At 30.6% G+C, this 19,567-nt stretch overlaps 1 protein-coding gene across 1 annotated transcript; it reads right to left on the bottom strand.

Moving 5' to 3' along the window:
* Positions 1-2,698: 2,698 nt before the first annotated feature.
* Positions 2,699-15,014, bottom strand: LOC106775995 (WD repeat-containing protein 48). Its single transcript, XM_014663276.2, has 19 exons — positions 14,840-15,014; positions 13,823-13,929; positions 12,931-13,089; positions 11,978-12,043; positions 11,797-11,886; positions 11,342-11,641; positions 11,097-11,194; positions 9,661-9,696; positions 9,461-9,581; positions 9,083-9,319; positions 8,730-8,825; positions 8,533-8,598; positions 8,347-8,385; positions 8,081-8,215; positions 7,302-7,663; positions 5,290-5,383; positions 4,887-5,078; positions 3,665-3,788; positions 2,699-3,162 (listed from the first exon to the last, which is right to left on the bottom strand). The coding sequence occupies exons 2-18, from the start codon at positions 13,919-13,921 to the stop codon at positions 3,690-3,692; spliced, it is 2,289 nt and encodes a 762-aa protein (XP_014518762.1). The 5' UTR covers positions 13,922-13,929; positions 14,840-15,014; the 3' UTR covers positions 2,699-3,162; positions 3,665-3,689.
* Between the last annotated feature and the right edge of the window lie 4,553 nt (positions 15,015-19,567).

Genomic DNA, 19,567 nt, shown 5'->3' with positions numbered 1-19,567 from the left:
AGAACATCCCACATAAGTTATGGCTAGTATGTTCTAGAATATTCTATGGGTCTATAAATACNCATGAACTCTACCATTTCATGCATGTAGACAAGAAGCCAACATTTACAACAACTAAGACAACTACAACACTTCTTCCAACTACTACTTCTACATTCTACTATCTCCATATTTCCTCTACCTTATCAACTACTCCTTTCACAACCTTTAAATACTAACAAACATTTTAGTAGTTTTTTGCTTTTGGTTTATGGCATTTGTTGGTTATTTGTAACTATTTTCTTTTTATTTTTTTACAGTTGTTTGTTCGTCATTCATTGAAAATCAAATGTTATGAATGAAGAACGACATCGAAAGCATTACAAAAGTAAAGCTTGTAGAACTCCCTACACTGGATATACTGTTATTTTTTAAACTCAAATCCATCTTGTGTGCTTATAGTTTAGTATTAGTTTAACGTCCAACAATAACTAACCTTTACGTAAGCATCTCAATGCAGACCTGGTAAAGATTCGACTCCGGAATTATGCATTGGTGTGAGGGCATGTCAATGGGACTAAACTTGCAAAACGTCAAGTTTCATTATAGATTAATCATAGACCAAGATGAATTTCGAAGCCCGAATTCTAAAAAATGGGTCAAAAATTTCTGCTTAATAAAATGTATCGAGAGAGTTACTTCCTACACCATCTTGGTTCTTGCATGATTAGATATGAAAAATATCCTTTTTTACTAATTTCGAAATTCATTAAAATTTTCGAAATTCTTTAATGGATTTTTAAATTTATTTTTAAAAATTTCAATAGAATTTAAAATTCATTAAAAGCTTGAAAAATCCTTTAACAGAAGATGTTGAAATTTATTGAGGAATTTTTTCTTTAAAGAATTTTAAAATTAGTTGAAAAAAAAAGAAGTGAAGTGTAAGAATTTTTAAAATATAAAGAATGTGATAATGCGAGAATAATGTGGAATGGTGTAGTAACCCTCGTGTATTGATTGGACCACGTAAGCGTGTTGCTCTATCACCTCCCCAAGTGGGTCTTATACCTCCCCACTATTTTAATTTATTTTCTATACCTTCTCACTATTTTCTTTTATTCCAAAAATACCCTACACCTCCTCATTATCCTCAACAATCTTTCCTTTTCTCTCTCTACATTAATGAAGCATTCACATGGTTCAGATTTGAATTTGTGATATATTACAAAATATAAAATTCAGAAGAAACTTCAATATTAGTACTTCTACCATTTTCATTTTATAAAATTAAAAGTTGGATGCAAATACAAAATAATAAACATAATAATATTAATAGTAAATAATGGTATATTAATATTATTACTATTATTATTATATACTAACTTTATAATGACGAAAGAACTAAAAAAATTCTAAATTTTTAACAAATAATTTTTTTATATTTTAAGTATTTAATAATATTTTTATATTATTTATCTAATAAATTGAATATTTTATTCAAGTTATTTGAGTCATATGACTTAAAACATAATATAATGTTAAAAATTATAGATATATATAAAAAAAAAACACACATATATATAAACATTTTTCTAGAAATTTAGAACAAAATTTTACCATTTATTAAGTAATTTGAAAAGAAAAAATATATTTCAACAGCGAAAATAAGATTGAATCAAACTTATTTAAGAAAATATATCACAAGTTCAAATTTGAGTGATGTAAATGCTCCATTAATGTAGAGAGAGAAAGATTGTTAAGAATAGTGAGAAAATGTAGGATATTTTTGGAATAAAAGAAAATAGTGGAGAGGAATAGAATATTTTTGAAATAAATTAAAATAGTGAAAAGATGCATGACCCACTTAGGGAGGTGGAGGGAGCAACACCCCCAACGGACTTAATTATAGATTGTCTATGGATCGAGTTGCCAATTACAACCCTTTGAATGCAAGAGGATAAGAAGCTAAGATTTGAGTCGAGATCCTCCGCAATTTATTGGTTATTATCTTTAACATTTTTTAATCTTTTCGTTATTATTTTTGTAATTTTATTAATTATCTTTGCAATTTTTTGACTTTTATATTTGTAACTGAAATATTTTTTGATTGGAGAATAAAAATGATTTGTTGAGAATAAAAGAGTATAGGAATTAATTCGTTTCTAATCAAAATTGCTTGTGATGAAAACGTAAATATCTTACTATTGTTGAGAAAGATGCTTTTCCTCTAAAGTCCATGCTTGAGTACAAGGATTAAAAAGTATTAATACTTTCTATTTGACTAGAAATATTAAATATCTTACTATCGTGTCTCTCAGCATTGAAAAAAGAGAGAAAAGTTACACCTCTATCAATGCAATATGACTTGTGCTACCAATGCTAGCTTTAGAATATAGCAGGCACCTATAGATAAAAGTAAACATCGCCTGGGGGCAAAACTACCATCCACTATGCAAATATGCAGTTTCCATAGTACGCATTTATTAGCACTCCAAAATATAAGCATAACAATATGATTATCAGTTACAACATTATTAGTATAAATTTGAAATACAGACCATCGAGTAAATGTTGCGTAGCCGCAATTAACACTCACAGTTTCAGCTAATAATGTCTGTTCAACATTGGCCCATTATCAGAATTGCACGCTGAGTTCACTCAAATATGCATAGAACAGGACTGGATATCAAAAGACTAATTTGAAGAAATGAGAATAGTATTATTAGAATAATATATATTATTAGCAATTAGCAATTAACAAAATTTCATGAAGTAAATATGCACCTGGACAACATAATTTCTATGGCCAGATATTTAACGCACAATTCAAATTTACAGTGATTTTGTTGTCATCTCTAAATGAACTACCTGATTCCTGAAAAGCACCCCACTATGCCAGTATGTATCCTACTAATTCTCAATAGAGTCAATAAAAACCTTTCTTCATGCCAGATGCAGACGATGCCGTGCCCAGCAGAAGTATGCATGCCGGCTAGATATAGCTCAAAATTTACAGTAACAACTCTCCACTAAAGCAAAAACTATCCAAGCAGCTTTAGAGAATGTCACCAAATTTGGTGATAGATGACGGCCCAAAATTTACAAATTCCTATAATACATATCAATGTAGGTAACCCAAGAAGAATTCGTGCCCAGAAGTATTTTACATAATCACAAGAAAACCTGCAAGCATTAATCATAGTTCATTATAAGGTCTTCAATCCTTTCTGAAACGGCATAAATCACAAACATACCTATATCCCACTAGGTGATGCGTTTACTGGAAAAAACAAAATTCTGTATTTGAAAATATTTTTCCTCCAATTTTNTTTCTTCTAGTAGTAAAACTTTCGTTAGAACAAAAGAAATGGTCATCCAATACATCAAAATCGCAAAAAGTTACTTGTGATACCAATAATGAACATTCAGACATGGTTTAAAGCTAGCTTTAACCCAATCTGAAAGAGAACAAATTATAAACAAAAATTAGGCTTTATCACCTAAAAGAAAACTTTCATCCACATTCACATCATTTAAAAAAGAAATACTATTCTGGAATAAGTATTTCCCCTTTCCAGTTGGCAGTAAATAACATTTACAGAATATGAAAAATACAGGAATGAAAATTCATGGAAGCATTAAATATCATAGAGTAGCTCAGAAAAGCCAAGGTTCAATTACCCACCTCTGATGCATTATGCAATTTGTAGTCACCTTCCTTGAACTAGTCTGTAATTTAGAATCAAGTCTTCTGATTTCTTCCATATATAAGCTCGCACTGTGGCTAAACTCATTTCAGGAGACAGCACCTGAAAATAAACCAAAAAAGCTAGTTGGCTAAATAAAAGTTTTTAACTTAAGAAAAATGTTCAAAATATTGGGCTCAATTGATTATCAAAGAGCATCACAAAGCCAAAAATTAATTTTCTTCCACAATTGAAATTGATCTGGAGGTACTCTGCTTCCATCGTCTCCTAGTAATCATGAAAACCTTTATAAGATAGACTTTGATACTGTGTTAAGAATTAAGTTTAAACCTAACTCATTCTTACAAAACTGACTTGTAAGGTAAGGATTGTCCACTTATATTTGACTTTATCTTTAGTTAATGTGGGATCTCCAACACTCCAACCCCTCACACTGGACATCTCGTGTATGGTACTAGATATTTGTAGGTGATCCAGCAACAGTCTAACAACGGATGACATGATAAGTGGAGTCAATCCTCACTTTACAGTATATAAGTAAAGACAATCCTCACTTTACAAGTTGAGTTTGTAAAGATGAATTAGGTTTAAACTCACTTTCTACTATGGTTTCAGAGTCTACAATAACAAGGTTTGTTGGACCTATCAAGTTGAGTTTGTGAAAATGAATTAGGCTTAAACTCACTTTCTACTATGGTTTCAACGTCTATAATAACAAGGTTTATTGGACCTATCATGTCCCCAACCATCGAACCATTGTCGGACCACCTACAAGTATCTAGTGCTACACATGAGATGTTTGTGTTTCGAAATGAGAAGGTTGTGTTTAAAATTCCACATCAATTATAGACAAGCCCAAACTAGAGTATATAAATGCTCACCTTACAAGTCGGTTTTTGACGATGAGTTAAGTTTAAAACTTGCTTCAAACATATGAAATTGAAAACAAAGTTGGCAACATACAAGAAGAGTCAAAACTACAGATCAAATACAAGCACTATGATCTAATTTAAGACTTCGATAAGTAGTCTTAATAGCTGAGATTGAGATTTATATGGGTCTAAATTGTCATGTTAGTCTTCACAGAATAACATAAGATGAACTGATATTTGGATTTTGAACAGACTTTATTCATACTTAAATTCTTAGCCTACTATCTGCACTGTCATGAGACTGCATATAACAGAACATATCACTTGCCTGGTTGTTGCACAATATTTCAACAGAAGGTTTAAGCTTTTGCCAAGGCTGAAATCCAGATCGAAAAGATCCATCACCAACTACTTGATGTTGTGACTGTGACGCAGCAAGACCAGGGGAAAAACTAGACTCAGCATTTAAGCTATCCAAAGGTTTGTCAAGCACCATCTTCTCTATAACATAATTAATAACCTAAACCAACCAAATGAAGGGAAAGTTGATCATTCAAAAATGCATCAATACCCGTGAGAAAAATGTGTACAGAATCTACATATGCACACACAAAAACTCAACAAACAATACTTTTGGAAAGCATAATAAAAGCCCACTTAACAACACATCCAAAAATTATTAATGCAATTATTAGTACCAATTGTCAATTAATATACAGATAAAAGCTTACTTTGTGAATTCTTAATATACGTGGGGCACTTAGCTTCCCTTGTGTGAGAATCTGGACTGAAGAGCCTTCACAAGGTTGCAAATAGAAACTGCATCTGCAGTGATTACCACAAAACAACATATATCAAATTGAGCACAGGTAACTAGTCTGAGATTACATAATACTCAGATTCAAATTGATAGACAATGACCATTGCTAATCTATAAAAGAAAAATAATTTAACGTAATTGAGAATAATACAAAGGATTAAGAATGAATTTTAAAGAGTGAATTTCCCTCTCTCAGGCTCTCATATTTATAATAACTTTAGATACATCAAATACAATGTATGGAGGAAGAGAATTAGAAAAGATATATCTGGGCACTAGGTGCAGCATAGCACACAACATCTCACAATAAATTCTATTTAAGACTATTTATTTTAACACTCCCCAACTAGAGCATACAAATTGTAAAAAAGATGTTCATTTGGAAACACAATGAAATATAGGACTTGATTATTCAAAGAAGACATTCTATTAATAAGATACCAGGCACTAAGCATGGCATCACCCCAAGGATGGACAGATAGATTGGTTTCGATCAATAAGATACCAACACTTTCAACTAAGTGTTTATTCTTTCTTTCTACTAAACCATTTAGCTGGAGCATATGAGGACAAGTGAATTGATGTAAAATATCATGTGAATTTAAAATCATGAAAAAACTAGAAGAAAAATATTATTTGGCATTGTCATTTCTTAAGATCTTGATCATTTAGCCAAATTAGTTTTTAATTTCATTAAATAAAGACTCATATATTCAGAAGTTCAGACCTATATTTCATTAAATAAATCCAAGTACAACAATAATATTCATCAATGAAAGTGACAAAATAACAAAATCCAGAGGATGTGACTCAACTAAGATCCCAATCGTCAGGATGAATTATAGAAAAGGTAGAGTTACATCTCGTTTTAGTTCTTTCGAAAAAGAAGACCAAACATGTTTTCTTAACCAATCAATCGACATGTACCACACTCTTTTATAACAAAAGAATTGGCAATAAAGGTAACAGAAAAATTTAAAGGTTTGGTTAATTGACTTAAGGAAATTGGGCTAAAGGAAAATTAGGGACAAGAAGAACATGTTTTTGGTTTAAGGAGGGACAAAGGGGAGTTTGCCCAACTCCTTGAGAAGTAGCTTTGTATTCATTGGCTTAAGTAATAATATGAGGAATTTTAGGATGAGAAATAGAAGAGAATAATGGAGCATTATAAAAAATATGATCAGAAGCACCTAAATCAATTATTCATGAACTATGACCTCCAAGATTAGAAAAATGCATGCTTTTGACAAAATAGGGCGGGTATTGCGCTTGATTGTGAAACATTAACCTGAAATATTTCTAATATTCTTCATTAGAGAACTTTGGCTCAGAAACTTCAGATTTGGAAATATTGGCTACCTTGTGAGGAAAGCCATATAAAGTGTAACAACTTTTTAGGGTGTGGTCATTCTTTTACAATATATGCATTGAGGACACCCTCCTCTAGTGCCATGGCCTCCTTTTTCACAAGAAAAAATTATGCAAAAGAGATAGTCCCTGGAGACGTATTTAGCAAGGTAGGGGCAAGGAGAGTCCAGAAATGCAGTAGAGAAACCTAGGGCAAGGGAGAGAAATCGTGATTAACACTAGAAGACACACTAAATGCTCCTAGATTGAAAAACAAAGGGCGGAAAGGGGCTTAGAATGCTTAGAAGTCAACAGATACCACAGAATTAGTAGGAAGATAGATTCCTTTGACTTCTAAACCATATATCAACTAATGTCATTTACAATAGTTATGTTAAGTACCACCACATTTTCTGCATGTGACTAATAGATATTAATCATCAAAATTAGGAAATTATGCTACATTAACAAAATAAACAAATTGCCACAAGCATGGTCTAATACTTTCAACTTCTACCATGCGTTTAAAAGCAACCTTTTTAAGAAAGGAAAAATTGTAGAGGAAGGTAAAATTACTTGGTATTTTCTCTGGGAGGTAACCGATTATTCAAAACACAGTCCAGACACCACCAGGGGAAGTCTTTATCATCCTTGGTTCCTTCTAAATCGGTAGTTTTTTTCCTCCATGTACCTCCATGAGTGCCCTCAGTAATAACGGAAGGTGGGGAGGTAACTGAGAATTCAAACGGGGGATAAACCATAGCATCATTATCAGAACTACCATCAACCTCAACTCTTGAATGGGTACTACTTCTTGAAGCAGTATCCTTTCCAGATAATAACTCCCCATTAGCTGGAGCTGAGGAGCCTGATCTTTGCTTTCGTTTTCTCAACCAAGGAGCAAGTAATCCTTTAAGGGTTTCTCGAGCCAAATTAACCTGCAGAATAATAGGCATTGGATTTATTGTTGAAAGAAAACTAAAGACAACATTCTCATTATGTCACTGTATGCATGAATTACATATTTCTTGAAAGTTGAAACTACAAAAGTGCATAGCAGAACTCAACCAAACACAGTCAACAGATTATAAAGAAATTTAAATACTTCCATGTCCACTATATTAAGAATCGTGACAGGAATCATTTTAGATTGAGCAACAAGACGGACTAAAATAGGTCGATGGTTATGTGCCACTAACTTAAATGAATTCCATGAAGATAAGTAATAGCAAGTTAATAGTTACATAAAAGTAGACAATAATTGTTACAGCATACCAAAAAATAGGAGAAAAATTAATATAATTAGGAATTTAAGATCAAGCCAGGTATATCACTCACGATAACAAAGTCATTACCTTATCATCTTCAGGCTTGCCTACAATGTTAAGATCTGCTGAATACATCTCTGCAGAAAAACATTGGGGAGTGTCTAAATGAACAGACAAACTTCCAAGCCTGGTATCCACTGTAAACCATGCAGGAATGCTAACCTAAAGCAGAATCAGAAGAAAATTAAAAGTCAGCTTGAATAAGAAAACTACTGGAAATCGTTATGTTTCCTTACCAACTAAAAAAATATAATGATTAAAAATGGAATTATGATTTACGTAGGTAATCATACCATCTCAAATAGCTCTTCCTTTTTCTCCTCAAATGAAACCTAGATAGATTGTGCACAAGTAAAACATGAGCTATTACAAACAAGCAAAATGAATCCTATAATCAGCTATAGTTGAAGTATATGACTCTTCCCCAGCAAATAAGATTGTCATGCATGTTACAAAATGAAAATTCAATAAGTTGTTACCTTTCCGTAATCTTCAATCACGGCACCTTTGGTAATCTCCCATAGCTTTACTGAACCAGAAGCATCCTATACAGAGAGTTATTAACCATTTAAGAAAATAACATAGAAAGGATATTAATTTCACACAAAAAAATGGATGTCACCAAGGAAATAACAATATGCATGGCACAAAAATTACCAGAAAACACCAAGGTTACCTTCGTCAACACATGCCTCTTATTATTCAAAACTTCATGTTGTACTATTGCAGGTGTACCCAAGATAGTTAAGGTAGGTTCTTTATATACAGGAACCTGTTAAAATTATTAATTTTGACAACAAAGGGACAATTACTAATTCTGCAGAACATAAAGAACCAAAAGAAAAAAAATATTTTCAACAAAAGTTCGTTCAGAAGACTAATTGTAATATGCACAAAGAGGAAGTACTAATATTGTATACGTAAACTTAAAAGCTTAATCTACAGATGTTCATATACAACTAGTATTATGAGTACTGAGAGCAATGTCGTATCATATGGTAATTATTTTCATAAATGCATGTAACATACAGGGGTAGATCCTTCTAGAGACACTCTTGCTCTTGAAAAAGACAAGTTTCCTGCTAAAAAAGAATTGCCGCTCTGGAAAATCTTTTCAGGGTTGCATCCTTCAGCAGGCCATCTTTGAACTGAAGAGTCTGTTGATGCAACCCATATGCTATCATCATGCAAAGCCAATTGAAGAATAGGGTACTCGCCGGTGCAGACCAAACTACTCTCTCTAGTTTGCAAATCTGTCAAGTATAACTTAGGATATAAAAGAATAGGGCGTTAGAAGATGAGGTTCAGAGGTTAAAAGTAAAAAGGAGATGTCAAGTCACATATATGCGTGATGTAATAATTAAAACAAGAAGTTTGATGTTAATCTTGATGGAAGATTGCACTCACTGAAAAGTCTCTCCCTCCACTATAAACATGACTAAATGTTGGGGTGCTGGCAAGTGCCCAGACAGAATCTGTATGAACGGCATAAGAATGCACACATCTCTGCTGACCTATATCCCAAAGCCTACCAGGAAAGATGGATATTAGTCAACCATAAAAAAAAAACAAATACAAATGCTTATAACTCCATACACGTGCATTACCTTATCATAGAGTCTGAAGATCCTGATAAACAATATCTGCAATAATGAAAATCAAAAAATCACAGCTGACTTGTTGGAAGAAACATTATTTAATTGAACAGGATATGTTGGGTAAGAAGGAAAGAAATAAGGGAGAGATGTTAGGAAATAGCTCACAATTCACTAAAAAATGTCTACCACACAAACAGAGATGATAACAGGTCTGCAGTGCTAGAGGATAGAAGGTAAACAGTAAGGAAGAATAAAAAGGAATCACAAACCGAAGTAACATGGTTTGATTGAAGTGTTGATGAACTTCATCCTTCACCCACAATAGAATTCACTAAAATCAGATTACAACTTAGGAGTTTCTCCCCTCAACAAACTCACTCAGAATACAACTCAAACATTACAACTCTCAGTAAGCTTCTACTAAAGCTACAAGGTGCTATTTATAGATCAAATATCATTATAACTGACACACCTAGACTAACAAGGAAGATTTACAAGGAAGCTTAAAGAGCTTGAACTGGAAACTAGAAAGCATAATACTCTAGCATTTTGGAATTCTCTAGAATATTCTAGTAGTTCAGAAGATGATAGCTACATGGACAGTTCTTTGCTTTCTTTAAGGTGAATAGCCGAATCAATCAATGCAACTACATGGCCAGTTCTTTGCTTTCTTTAAGGTAAATAGATCGTTCACAAGTTCAAGAGGACTCCATATAATTGAAGGTTGCTCAGTTGAAGAGAATTTATTTTTACAATGATATTTTTTTAATTTTTTATTACTATTTATTTATTATTATTGATATTATTTTATTTATTTATTTATTTATTATAAAAATAAGGTCTGAAGAAAAACTCAATCCCCGTATATTGATTATGGACCGTACATAATTGATTAAGGGAGTGTATATTAACAAAACACCCTTATCACAACATGATGGATTATATTGTGCTTCATGACGCAGTTCCCATTTCTTTCCTGTTTTGAATGGAAAAATAAAAATGTGTCCCGTGCTGATTATTTTTATTTCTTCACACTTCTCCCTTACCAAATTATTACCCACTTTTGCTCTTTTTTTCCCCTTCCTTCCTCTTTCCCGCTTTTTCTCTCTTACCAAACTCACCCTTAACAAACTTATGCAATAAAAAGATGCATGACTGCATAGAATGAAATGTGAACCCAACAGGATTTCATCCACCATATGATTGACTATTAAATAAGTCCATTGCAACACAGCAAACGAAAGTTTTAAGTTATTCGTGTTAGTTATTATCTATACGTTGTGGGAAAATAGAAATGTCAAATGAGAAAGATCAATGCAGAGAGTAGGACAGAATTTTGATAATAAAAGTATTATAAACCAGTAGGAGGGAAAGTAAGTTACAAACTTTAAAATATAGATGTAAACTGAAAATTGCAACTAAACTCAGATATCCACTCCACAAACCTGCCGCTAGAATCCAGAAGCAGAGCCCGGATGTTATCAGTATGCCCTCTTAGCTTTAGAGTCTTTGATCCTGACCTTGTGTCCCAGACACGAACAACCTAGACAACCCCAGAAAAATGGCAAAATAAATAAACCAGGGCCAGAGAAAACATTCATATGATTCAAGCTCCTACAGAGCAAACTAACCAACTCTGACATCAAAACACAAAGAGAATTTGACATGTAGAGCATATGCCATATTATACCTTTTCTGTGCCTCCAGAGACAAGAATTGTTCCACTTTCATTCATAGCCAAAGCATAAACAGAATCTTTATGGCCTTTGGCTGAAATTGGAATATATCCCTGAGTTTGAGTAGTGTGCATAGACATATTGTCATTTGAGTTAGTACGCAAGCTTGTCAATGGTAAGTTGCCAGAACCATTGATACCATTTGAAGATTCATCCCCCGTAGCATCACTACTCTTAGAGGCTGGAGCAAGGGCAGACTCAATATCCCATATAAAAACCTCCCCACCAAGGCCACCAGAAGCAACAACATTGCTCTAAAAAGCATGACACTATTAAAGAATCAAATAATCGATTTGACACTGACAATTCAACCAAAGTATCTATCTGTTTCAATGTGGAACATACAGAAATAATCAAATGAATTTTTCTTTTGCACTTTAAGAAACGTAAGATTGTCTAAGTACATTACATTCTTTCCTGCCGCTGCAAGGCAAGTAACATAGTCAGAGTGTTGTCGGAGAGTCCTTGTACAAGTTCCAAAGGACGAGGCATTCCATAGCTAACAAACATATAAGATGGAGTAAACAATTATGTAATTATTTCGGAAGAGCAAGTACTGTCCGAACAAAAAAAGCTAGCAATCAACAAACCTTAATGGTTGTATCTGAAGAACAAGAAACGAGTGTACTATGACCAACAAGAACGGTATCATTAACCTGCAAGATTAAAATAACATTTAAATATTCAATTAACTTGAATTCTAATCAAACAGCCAAACAGGAATTTGGACTTTGGGGAGAAAACACCAAGATGAAGAATTATCATAATTTCAGAAACATTGTTATATTGAAAGAAAAAAGGATTGCAGAACTTTTCTAGTAATGTAAAAAATTAGAAAAAAGGGGGATATTTTAATGGAAAAATACTGATTTTAAACAATAGTGATAATTTATCTCACACAAACAGTACAATACAATACTTAGTCAGATTCAGTTGCAAAATTACACTTGCAGTTTTAGAAATTTTTTCACATGAGAATCTAATGGGTTTTCACATTGTCTTTTCCTTTTGAACCATATCTTTTTAATTAGAATTAAGCTTGTTAAACTTCAACACAAAAAGAACAACTCAAGTCCTTATAGAATGAGTAAAAGGATGTCTGATGAAGTATTTCTAAAAAACACTACTCGTCTTAATCAAAAAAATTCAACATACAGGCCCCACAAAATCATAACCAAGATGGTAAAATCTCAAGAATGAGACATGCACATTGCATGGTAAATAGTTTTCCTATGTCACGTCATACATTTCCTTACACCTTTTTATCTCATCACAGAGATGGAGCATAAAGTTTTTATAAAAAACAAAATAAATAAAAAAAGAGCATTATTAAAAATGTAACATAAGTCCACCAAAAGCAAAATGCCCTGTACAAGAAAAGGCTGAAGGGGCAGTGGATCCTTTGCAGATAATGCTAATCAAGTACCATGATTAAGAAAACAAGGAAATCTAACAGTAGTTAGCTACTACATTAGAAGTAATAAGTCAACACAATAAATGGAAGGGAAGAAAAAAAAAATGAAAAAATGAACATAAGTATTACCCAATCAACATGAGATTCAAAGGTAGCCGAGCATGTTGCTCTATCCACATCTAATACCCATCGTTTTAGCCTGCCATCACGACTCCCAGTGAAGAGATAATCAGACCCATCAGATGCTACAGATGTAAGTAGAGCCAGACAATTTATGCCTGCACAATGCTGCAGAGAAGAGACAACTTTGAAGCAATTCTAGACTGTGCAACCAAGAAAGCTATCAAAATTGAAAGAATTTCAACCAAAATCTTAATGAAAAGAACAAAATCCATACAATAACACCTTTCACAGTAAAATGATAAGTACATGTTAGAAAAGGAGCCAAGTGCTATTTGAACTATAAATGAAGCTTTGATTGATTACAAAGTAAAATTTAGGGTAAATATTAAAAAAAGGTCAAAATCTGCAAACCACTAAATCGGTCTAAGTCAATGTAAAAAGACAAAATAACATCACAAGGTAGGGTAAACCTCCATCTTAACCTTTGTAGGAACATCAATTTGGCCCTCCAAAGGTGACCACATCTATTTGATCCTCAAAGAAAAGGTTTTAAAATCAAACTTGTGCAAATAATGTTTACTAGGACCCAATTGACCCAATTATTCACACCGGAGCACCATTTAACATCACCAACCTTGTGAGGTGAAAATTAAGTTTGAAAAATCTTGCAGGAACCAAAGTGGGCATTCACCATATAATTTGAAGAATATTTTTCATTCAATAAGAAATGATTGTGTTCATTAAAAACATCTCAATCAAGTTCAACTAATTGACAGATCTATAAGCACATATCAAATAAAAGTTTTTGTAAAGATAATGATGCAACTAATAGAAGCAAATATTGAACTAGTCTATTTCCCTGAAACAAATAGAATACATAAATAAATAATGAGTTCACCTTAGTGTCGTCGGAATCATTCAACACGTAGGTTAATCTCTTCTCTTTGCGAGGACGAGTTGAATTGTTTCCATTACCAGCACTACCCACGCGGTGCATTGCCGAAACTGACAGGTCAAAAAATCACATTACTTAAAAAATAATCTCAGGAGTAAAGTGAGAAATCAATGCCATTAACAGGAATTCTACTTAGGAGCGTTTCCAACTGCATAAATAATAAAATAAAATTTAAAAATAAATAAACAGATTATGCAGTTTATGGATTATCACCGTTTCTTTAAAAAAAAAAAGGAAGTTTGCTGTGCTGAAAAACTCTTTCAGGGGCACATTTAATGACAGACACATCATAACAGTACAACGTTAGAGTTCCTAGAAACAACCACAAGAAATTCTCGGTAACAGTAGCTAATTACTATCAAATATTTTCAGCTATCATATAAGATGGAGCTTAGTCTTCTCAATATCCCAAATAATGGTACTAAAATCTACAACTCCAGACGTAGTTTTTCACATTTACTAAGAAGGATATAGTTATAGCTTCAAGAAGCTAATAGCTACGGGTTCCTCGTCTCACACGCTAGATCATTTCTCACAATAACTCCAAGTCAACCTCAGAATCCAGGCAAAGTTCAAACTCGTTCTTTCAATAACGTCTGAATCAGCAGTTAATGCACAATCGCGTGCCAAACGCAGCAAATACTCAATGCGAATCAAATCAATAACCAAACACACACCTAAAAGTCATAACATAAGCAACACGAAGAAGCAGAAGCTGTGGAATACCCCAAATCATGCACAGAAATAAGCGAAAGGGAGGAAAAACAGAGAGAATAAAAGGTGAGAAAACGAAACCATAACCCTACCAAGGCGATCATATGGTTAAGCACTTTGCAAAAGCTATGAGCTAAAACAGAGTAATTATGAGATGCGATGAATTGGTGTATGGAATTGAAAGGAGACGAAAATGGAAGAAAAGGAAATGGAGTTGGAGAGGGAGAAAATGGAAGAGGAACAAACCGTGATGAGTGAGGAATTGGAAGCACTTGGAAGTGGTTGTGTTCGTTGCAGTGGCGAGGTTTCGTTTCAAGTTTAGAGAGAGAGAGAAAGAGAGAGAGAGAGAGAGAGAGAGAGAGAGAAAGAGAGAGAGAGAGAAGGGTGAGGTAAGGTGAGGCAGCGAACGTGGGCGTAAAAATATGGGCGTCCAGATTTATTATTCCGGTAGATACTTTGACCCGTTTCGTACCTTCTTAATTGGGGGTAGGATGGTCTTTACATTCTGCTCTGCCCGAGTGCCGGTGATTTTAAACTTTTTCATTAAAATATTGTTTATTTGATTGGATTTTAAAAGAAAAGTAACTTAAACAATTTGAAAATATATTTATTTTTTTTATTTGAATATATTTGAAGATAAGAGAGACTAAATTTAAAGTAATTAATTATTCTTTTTTAAATCTATTTAAATGATTAAAATCTATCAGTTTATTATCTAATAAATATACTCGTGTTTGTCCATCTGTATTAATTGTTATTTGGGAAAAAAATTATAAACTATAACCAATCTAATTTGTCATTTATCATATTAACAAGTAATTAATGTATTATGAAAATTTAAGATAAAGAAAATAGAATAAAATAGCGTTATAGTCAAGATTCAAATGCATAGTTAATCCTTAAATAAAATAATTTGTTTTTAGAAGATTGTGTTTTAAAAAAATATATTAACAAAATATCTTTTAAAGATTGATAAGATTTTACTTTTTAAAATGGGATTATTTTTGTCTTTTCGATTCTTAAAAATAGTTTTCTAAAATTAAAATAATATTATTTTAATTTGTAAATACTAAACCCAAATGAGCGAAAATGAGTTGATTTTAGAATTATGGATGTAGGAATAAAATATTTTTGAATTCCTTTTAAATTCAATGCTTAGATACTTTTTTTTCTTTTTATTTTTCAATTTCAAAAGACCAAAGGACTTGTTGAAATTTGGGGAACCAGAATCAAAATTACCTTGAGTTTTAGAAAAATTAAGTACAGTTTAAACATATTCTTTTATTAATCAAAGATCTAGTTGATCATGATGCATAATTTGTCATAACTCAACTCCTATATATAAAAAAACATATTTCCTATTATTATTAAAAAAAAAGTATTTAAAAATCACGAATTTAAAGAATATATTTCTCATTCAATTCTCTTGACTTAATAATTTTAATTAATTTTAGCCAATAAAAATGCGTGTATTAAATAGGTTTATGGTATAAAGAGTTTGTGATTTATTGTGTTTAATGTGCTTATGGTAGTTTTGTCAAAGCTCTACTAAAATACACTTTCAAAATAAAAGTAATAATCGATATGTTGAAGAATAATTGATTATACTAAAATAAATACGAAATATTTCATTTTGCCAGCTTATAGTAAATAATATATGAATTATAAGACAAACATTGAAATTGCATATAAGTTGGTTGTTATTTTCATTCAATCGTGTTTGGTTATTAAAATATCAAACTATAACTATTACAAAATATGAATTTAATATTTTTATCACTACATAGGACTAATTACAAAGTGTAGGTTTAATATTTTAATGGAAGATTTTATTTTAAAATTAAAGATTATATTTTTTAATTAAACTTTAATACTTTCAAAGTATGAATATAAAATGTGAAATAGGATTTAATAATTTGAAAGAGGTACTTAGTTTTGAACAATTGACTTTAATATTTCAATATGAAGTGGGTATTAAATTGAGACGATTTTGAAACGGAATGGGGTTTAATATTTTTTAAGTAGATGTGTTTATTAAAAATTAGGATTTAATGTTTTAAAGTGAAATTTATGTATTTTTAAGTGGGACAAAATAGTTTAAAGTTAGAATTAAAATCATAAAATCTGGTTTAATGTTTCAATGTTAGAATTAAAATTATAAAATATGGTTTAATGTATGGTTGAAGTAAATTATGTATAATATTTTTAAGTATGAATTAAAGAAATTATTATAAGATTCTTGAGTAATGAGATGATATTTATTATTGTGTAATTATTTCAATGTCAGTCAAAGTTTTAAAAGGTTCATTTAAGAATTGAGGTTTTTGCATGCTATTTTTTATAATTTTCCCTTGAATGAATGTAATAAACTATTTTTTTTACACAATTACCATTTTTTTCTATGAACATAATTAATATATAATGTGTAACAATTGTTTTTTATGTACGCGAAATCAATATATTAATCTATAGTTTTTTATGAATTGCTTTTTTATGTATGTGAAATCAATTTTATGCCTTGTAATAATTATATGAATTTAAGTTAATTATTTAAAGTAATAAAATAATATTTAGTCACTTAAAATAAAATTAATTAAAATTTAAATGTTAGTGCATTAATAAAAACATTATTTTATTTTATTTTCTATTTATTATAGTTTTTACTTCTATTATTATTTTATAATAATTTTATTTCAACTTTAATTATTTATTTGATAAAATTAAGGACGAAATTTAACGGGATAAAAATTATCATTTTTATCCTCTATATAACAATTGTTAATAATATTAATTGTACTAACAGCATAATCAATATTACACGAGAAATCATGAAGGTTATTTATCATGATTTGTTAATTCCTCTAACTTTTTCTAAATTATTATTAACACTAATTAGATTAAAACAAAATATAATTATCAACAATTAAATTAAATCGTAATTAAATTATTCAAAATTTATTCTAAAAATATAAATATAAAATTGAATTAAGAAGATAAATAATTATATTTAATACGCATTAATATGTGAATTCTAAAAACCCAGAGCAAAGACGAAAATGTAAACATTAAAACATACATAATACTACAAACATCCTCAACTGAAACACTAATAATATATTAAGTTTTTAAATAAAAATATAAATTAAATTATTCAATATTTTTTTAACCATTATTTAATATTTATATATAAGAGAAACATACTTTGATTTTCTTTCAAATACATTAATTTACATATACTTTTTGGTTATTGAAATCTTTAAAACTTTATGAAGTTAAATAAGTTGTCTAATGTTTAAAGTATTAAATTTCCAACTACCTTGCACCAACTCCTTCCTGCAAAAGGTAACCTATCTATTAAATTTCTTTAATGGAGCAAAAAAATAGTTTACAGTATTTATACAAAAAATAGTAAATTAGAGCTATTTAATAAACACTGTTGGTTTGCTGTAGTAAAATAGTAAATTTTAAATTTGCAAAATGACCCCTTTTTTTCCCTCTGTCGTATCAGAGTTAGCAATTAGTTTTCACGTTTGCATGCTTCGTACTGTTTCTCATTTTAAGTAATTGCTTTTCCTATTTCCATATCTGCATATGATACAAATTGTTGCAAATATTTATTTGTACCTCTTTTATTACATTTTTAATTATTACTTAAGAACAAATTTAAATATTGTTTAGCGTTTACTTACTAAACAATCCTTCTTTCTTTCCACTTTTCCAAATTAAAATAAATTACATTTTTAATTATTATATTTTGAAAAATTAACTTTACTTCTTGTATTAAAAGTATTAATTCTTTATAATTAACACCATCTAATTACTAGTTAAAAAAGTAGATGCTACGATAACTTAAAATGATAACTGAAATACACCTATTATAATTTATAATAAATTTCAAAATTGATTCTGTTAAAAATATCGAGTTCAATTATATAAAAGATTAACACCATTTACTATTTAAAACTTTAAAACAATGAGTTGACAAATGTTTTATCTTTATACCATTTTTATTTAATGTGAAACTTAGATTGATCGCACTTAAATTTAAAAAAAATATCGCATATTTCATAAATTGGTTTATTAGATATTTTGACATAAGTACCAATCAAAATTTATTAGTATTTCAATAAGTATTAGGTTAATCTCGATCATTATTATATTTTTTTGTTAGTGCCTCTAAGGGTTCATGAAGGTGGTCCACTTGTATAAGTGATAAAATGACAAATTTGCTCTTATGTCCCCTATTTTATTTTTTATTTTTTCTTTCTACATCTGTGGTGCACTCATTTACAAACCTTTTTTTTTTAATTATTGCTCCTCACATCAGATGTTGTTTTATTTTTTTTTTCATATAGTTACCCTATTGAAAAATATAATATAAATTATATAATTTAGAATGCGTTTTTTAATTTTTTATTTTAGAATATATAATCTGAAATATAAATTTATATTTTATATTATCTAATTTAAAATTTATTTTGTATTTCAATTATATATTATGAAACATAAAAATTATGATGTTTAAAATTCAAAATTTTATAATCCTGAACATTTCTAAATTACATAATCCAGAACTCAAACTGAAAATTCTAACCAGAGAATAAGTATAAAATTTTAAAATTTTTGTAGCTGCAGATTGAAATTATTGTGGTACAAAAAGAAATATCCGTCAAAACCAGCGTCATAGCCCATAGCAATGCATATATTGCAAGCCCAATGAGTGACTTCCACCCAATACAAGCCCATCATATGGGAGTTACTCCCTGTACCTCCCCAATTCCAACCCCCACCCCCCCAATTTTTTTGGATTTTTTTTTAAATACAAAATTAATCTTTATGTTTTTTTTATTTTTACCGTTTTACACCTATTTACTAAAGTTAACCTACTCTTTTACAGTCTGTCTCAGTCAAAACACACAGACTCAAATTCCTCTCCTTCGTATTCCCACCCCCACCCCCACCAAAGCTTTTGAA

The sequence above is a fragment of the Vigna radiata genome, chromosome 10 (genome assembly GCF_000741045.1).
Source record: "Vigna radiata var. radiata cultivar VC1973A chromosome 10, Vradiata_ver6, whole genome shotgun sequence".
Lineage (NCBI taxonomy): Eukaryota > Viridiplantae > Streptophyta > Magnoliopsida > Fabales > Fabaceae > Vigna > Vigna radiata.
Note: the sequence above shows the minus strand (reverse complement) of the source record. Positions and strands in the feature narration are given on the sequence as shown.

Bases quoted from the DNA above. Each gene is read 5' to 3' on its own strand.
- LOC106775995 (XM_014663276.2), bottom strand. From the start codon at position 13,921: ATGCACCGCGTGGGTAGTGCTGGTAATGGAAACAATTCAACTCGTCCT. The intron at 13,090-13,822 runs GTGAACTCATTA...TCTTCTCTGCAG, and splicing joins ATGATTCCGACGACACTAAG to CATTGTGCAGGCATAAATTG. The intron at 8,826-9,082 runs GTATGTTACATG...TAATTTTAACAG, and splicing joins CTCTAGAAGGATCTACCCCT to GTTCCTGTATATAAAGAACC.